At 41.4% G+C, this 5,754-nt stretch overlaps 1 protein-coding gene across 1 annotated transcript in view; it reads right to left on the minus strand.

Moving 5' to 3' along the window:
• Positions 1–2,359: 2,359 nt before the first annotated feature.
• The window catches only part of MBOAT1 (membrane bound O-acyltransferase domain containing 1), a gene marked incomplete at its 3' end in the record, with an annotated part of 39,088 nt that continues 35,693 nt past the window's right edge, over positions 2,360–5,754 (minus strand). The window contains exons 8-9 of the mRNA XM_010004523.1: positions 5,500–5,692; positions 2,360–2,463 (exon numbers count right to left, since the gene is read on the minus strand). Of these exons, the coding sequence (XP_010002825.1) occupies positions 2,360–2,463; positions 5,500–5,692 (297 nt within the window). The remainder of the gene's footprint in view (positions 2,464–5,499; positions 5,693–5,754) is intronic.

Consider the following 5,754-nt stretch of genomic DNA (forward strand, 5'->3'; position numbering starts at 1 on the left):
CAAAGCTTTACAGAAGCTAAAAGAAACGCATTATTATTTGGAGAAGGAACAGGGAACACTGAGAAACACTGACAGAAAATGTTAGGACTAAATTTGGAAACCAATTCTCCCCCTAAGGTGCTGCTTGAGTAACCAGAGTTGACTCCAGGCTGCTGGAAGAACCACCTGCACCCTCCTCACTGCACCAGTTCCCCCAGTTTTAGGGGACTGACAGATGCCATCCAGCACTGGTTCCCCTTATCCTGGCTAACTTCCCCTCTAGTGGTTCCCCATCCCCACCCTGTCTTGCTCCTCGCCTCCCAAAAGAAACCTCTGAGGACCTCCTCACCAAGCAGGGACATTAATTGGTGACACCACACTATTTTCCTGTATCAGCTGAAGGAAGGGGCCACACTGAAAAGAGAGATTAAAAGCAAGGGTGTCCAAGGGCAATATGACTTCCATGGAGAATCCTGAAGGCTAGCACTTCATCCTCTGTGTTTAAAGAGTTAAAACGATTAGCAATTCCCCATGCAGTACTGCCACATTTTAATTGCATCACTGTGCAAAGAGAAGCCAAGAAAAATATAATTTATCTTTCCAACTAATATTGTCACTCTCTTTTGGCCTTAAGTTCCCCTGTCACATTACCAAGAAAGAAAACAGTCCCTAGCTGTCAAAATATGTGTACTGCCAAGGCTTTCAAGTCCCCCCCATGTGTTTAAGCCCCTGTCACATTTTAATGCCCTCAACTCCTAACACATTGGTTACCTTTACTACAGATCAGGCCATTTCTTAGCCACATTAGCACTCAGGTTCCCAGTTCTTAAACAATTTTACATATGCAGATGGCTACACCTGCTGAAAATGTACGGTACAATCACACTTGAACTTCAAGTCCTGAAATTCTTGTTGGTGCATAGAGTGACAGCTCAAGGCTTATCCTAAAGTAATGGTGTTTGTAGCTTCTCTTTTCCTTATTACACACTTTATCAAATAAATGAAGAGCACTTTTTTTATGAACCTGGAAATAATTTCTCCACCCTGATGTATATTGCCTGTGTAACCAGTAAAAGGAGAAAGTTTTGAGGAGCCTACAGTTCAGTGGGTAGAGAGGAGCAAAGGCTCTGACTAAAGAACATTTCTTGCACTTCACTTTCCTCCTTCAAGGAGAAACTTCCTTGGCCCATCAGTTAGGAATCATATCCTGCCCCAAAACTGAATCAGATACCAATTCACAATCTCAGAGTGCTATCTAAGGTGTTGCCAACACTGAGGAGGATAAAGCATTTTTGGGTTGCATATTCTGTGCTGCTCAAGGACAGATAGACACTGAGGATTAATTAACCTAAAATAAAAGACAGAGAAAGGATATTGCGAAAGAGAGAATATATAATGATACTTTCAGTTTGGGCATCTTCCAATTAAGTATTTCAGGGGCTTTTTCATATTTGAGAAGAACTATTAAAGCACATTCACTCATAGATCATTCAGCAATGAAACAATCAACCTATTTTAATCTCTTTTTCCTCTTAAAATCCTAACTAGAGAATTACAGAGGGCAGCTCCTCCTATTTCTAAAGAAAACAAGTCTTTAGAAAGTAGTCTCAAACACAAACATTTCCATATCCCAGTGGCATTCACAAAATATTCTTTGTGGCAAACAAATTACATTGGCCATCTTTTGCATTAGAGAAACAAACATAAATAGCTTACAAAGACTAATGGAATTTAAAAGTATACTGCAGTCACAAGAAACATGAGAAACACTGTAGTCTGCTGGATGGAACTGTAGATCAGCAGCCATCTAAGCTCCATGTGGCTCTTGCCAGCTCCCATTCAGGCTGCTCAGTTTGTATGTGTTATCTCTCTGACCCAAGCTTCTCTCCATTTACAAGAGACACTCCAGGCATGCGCAGGGACCCAGTCCTTGCAAGTGCCTGTGCAATGCAATGCCTACACGTAGCAGCCTCTTTCACTGCCATCTCCCATCTCAACTGGGTTACAAAAAATGGAAGACTGTGAGAAGTAAATAAACAAAATACACCACAGATGGTGGAGAAGCATAGCTGTGAGGAAATCTATTGACCCACTGAACTCACCCACAATCAACAGTAATTGACTGCTCATTTATTAAACATCTGATTAATCATTTAGTAGCCTTCTATAAACTATTTAGAAACGCAACCTGAATACAGAGCGTGAGGAAGGCTGCATGACAGATGATTTTTATCTGCCTGAAAGATAAAATACAAAAGCTCTCCATGTTAAAGAGGGGCAGCCTGGTGGAACAGACTTGTTTTCCTTCCAGTAAAGCTTCTCCCCGTTATCATGCCCATTTCTCTATAATTATGCCAATGCAGCCACTCCTTTAACTCACCTCAATGTTCCAGATATTTAAATTGGACAACAGATCCCAGCGGAAGTTGCCCCTCTCATCAACTCCGCTGAAGCCATAACCAGCTGCATTGTTGACTGCATCTGCTGCAATGCCAAAGCAAAAGAGGTCAAATCAGACTGCTCAAGGAGCCATTTTCTTACAAGTCAGTGTGGCACCAAACACACAATCGAGCCAACTTTGTAGCAATCAGCATTCTCTCTTTTTCAAAGAGCAGCTTCCTTATAGCAAAGACGCACTGCTGTAAGACAACACAAGAGCCATTTCACCAAGAGAAAAGACTAGCTACTCCCTCAGCAGAAGAAATAAAATAAAAATGAACCAAAACTTGATAGAAATAACTTTTCCAACTATTGTGCCTTAATTATCCATCTGAGATAGATACACAAGAGTTGCCATAAAATGAATTAGCATCTTCCTCAAAACTGTACCTTTATGTCACAGTATTTTCTAGAATTCAGAAGAACTGTAGTGTCTCAAAGACATGTTTACCATTCCTATTAAGAATTCCAGCATGGTTGTTTTAAGACTTTCATAGTCTTCCACAGACAAAACCTTTTGTTAAGCCTATTACTCAGTGCTTCACCACCTCTACAAATCAAATATGGATTAACTTCTATTACAGACTTAATGACTTAAGTGCAAATAAAAGTCAGGGTAACAAAGATGCTTCAGTCTTGCTCTTTCCCAGGGTGCCAGCCAGCTACCTCCCCTCTCAGCCTTGCCTGGGAGCCACCTCCATCACTGCTTCTCAAGATTCTGCTTTTAACATGCTCCTGCCAAAAAACCTCTCAGTGTACTAAGAAAACAGGATTCCTTATCTGAGGATCACCAGGTACAGCCAACACTGAGGATTATTGGAAGAAAAAAAGAAAACAAAAATATAGGTAAGGTTCTTCCTTATCGATCATTTACAAAATACAAGCTTGGTTAACCTATGCTTTTAAAAGCTCAGCATTTCCTTCCCAAGAAGGAAAATTGATTTTGCTTTGTAAATTCTGTATGTACATGGAGAAGCCCTAAACCACAACATGGGGAAAACCTAATTAAAAGTAACAAGACTAACTATAAATAAAGAGCAACCTCCTTTAATCTGAACCTTTAATTTTTATTACCTGCTTTACCAAATAAGCTAGATTTTACTGATGAAAGTTTTTCATTATCTCCCTGTTTAAACAAACAAGCACAGAAGCACCACAACAAAAAACAATTCTGCCTGGAATTGGCCTGTATAGGACTCTGCCCAATCTCAGAGGCTGGAGTTACATGTAACTGTCACCTAGAGCAGGGGAAATTCTGGATTTACTCCTTCTTGCTCTAAGGGTGGCAGAGACTGCTTAATGTTTCTTTGCCAAAAGCAAGAAATCAGAAATCCAGGGACACAGCAACACAGCAGACCCATCAGCCTCTGGTTTCCTGAGCTGCTGCCTGCAGTGCAAGGCGTGAAGCAGGGAAGAATTGCAAATGCCCACCCTCAAAGTCCTCACAAAGCCCCGGGCTCACAGAGCCAGCGGAAGTTTCCCTGCTGACTGGCACAGCCCTGGCATAACGCCTTCACAGCTCCTTGGGTCCCAAACTGGTTTCTCACTGACAGCTCTGGGTTAGGTTTGCCACCACGTTCCTATGACTGTTGCTAATGCAGCGAGAAGCCGCCTTTTCCGCTTTCCATGGATTTGGAAGAATTCAGCAGCCCTGGCTCTTGCACAATAGCATGACTGTCCTTTTCTGAAGGCAGGAAGAGCTCATCAGCTGGTTTTCAGCAGGCACTTTGACAATGCCTGGGGTCATGCCACCAGGAGTTAAACTGCAGAAGGATGAAGTGTCTGCTGTTCTGCTGCCTGCTGCTGCAATGTGAGGAACAGAGACCTCACCCTCCAATATGCAATGCGTGCATTTCCCGAAACCTCTAATTTGTAAGATATTTTTCCAGCCATCACAAACCCAAGTTCAGTTTATCCCTTCAATAATGGACTTTTAGTTAACTATAATACTGGAAAAAAATTGAGACGACAATTTCACATCAGATCCCACAAAAATAAGTTTCTCAGCAAGCGACTCTTTATCCCAAAGTCCTTCCCATCTCACGCATGCTAGTCCTAGCAGACTCCCCTTGATCTGTCAGCTTTCTTGGCAGCAGTTTAATCACAGCCTCACAATGAGTTTCCCTGGCTCTTTCCATCCTGTCTCAATGATTTCTTCTATTTCAGGTATGTTCTTTGCTGGCTGGGCTTCCAGGATCAGCCCTATACACAAACTCTTGTCATACCAGGAAAAAAAAATAAGTAAGTCAGTTTTCAGCCTGGCCTAAAAGGTTTTAACTCCTCACACATAGATGGGAAATGTGACTTCTAAAGGGAAAAAGATGAAATACAAAAGGATTATTTTGACCACTAGTCTAGCTGGCTTCCAATAAAATCAATCTTCTTCTCGTCATAATGATCTCTCTTCCTCCTTTTCCTTGCAGAGGGTTCTTGGGTCTTTCCCACCACCTTCTTTGTTTCCCACCTTCCCCATGGTTCCCCAGTCCTTTCTCTTAACTGCTCTCATCACACAGTGCCTTAGAGGCAAAGCCTAACTTCAGCCCCCCAGCAAGCACTGCAGTTTTCTAATCCAGATGCATGTGCTAAAGATGTCCATTGGGAAGAGAGAGGTCAGTTCACATTATAACATACTTGTCAAGCCTAGGCCAGTGTGACCTATTTTAACCTCCCAAACCCATTGACAGAAGTGGCACATTATGAATAAGCATAAAAATAAAAAAAAGTTTGTCTCCTCTAAACCTTTCCTAAGAATTTCTGTAAAAACTATTTTGGTAGAAGTACAAAGTTTTAAGTAAGAGGAAATTGTTACATTGACTTTACTGGCAAGAAGCTGAAAAGCCGATTTGGTTCTAGAGGCCAGAGATGACAGACAAGCTAGAGGATATTTTATTAACTGTTCTCAAAACTTTTGACATTTCCCTGCTCCAATGGGGTCCATTGCCTAAAGGAACAAGTGTACATTTCCCATGGGAACTACAGGTTTGGGGACTCATTTATTTGTTTCCCCACAATGTTTCAGACCCCCTGCCCTATTTTGAAGTCATTTGTTAGCTAAAAAATAAGTGATGTGGCAAGACTTACCTAATGTCCATGCAAAGTAATACTTTGGTTTTGCTGCCTGTGTTACAACATACAGGTAACCAAGTCTTGACAAGAAGGGTGTTTTATCAAGGAATTCATTATCAATGATATATGCCATAGGAAAGTTCTTGGTAAGTGTCAAGAATAAAATGAGAGATACTAGTGTGATACACAGCTTGTACATCACTGCTCCCTAAAAAGCACAAAAAACAATGAAACATTCATTATAAATATTTGCTTAAGGGCCGGGGGGGG

This window comes from Chaetura pelagica, unplaced genomic scaffold, assembly GCF_000747805.2.
Source record: "Chaetura pelagica isolate M959 unplaced genomic scaffold, ChaPel_1.0 scaffold78, whole genome shotgun sequence".
NCBI classification, from domain to species: Eukaryota; Metazoa; Chordata; class Aves; order Apodiformes; family Apodidae; genus Chaetura; species Chaetura pelagica.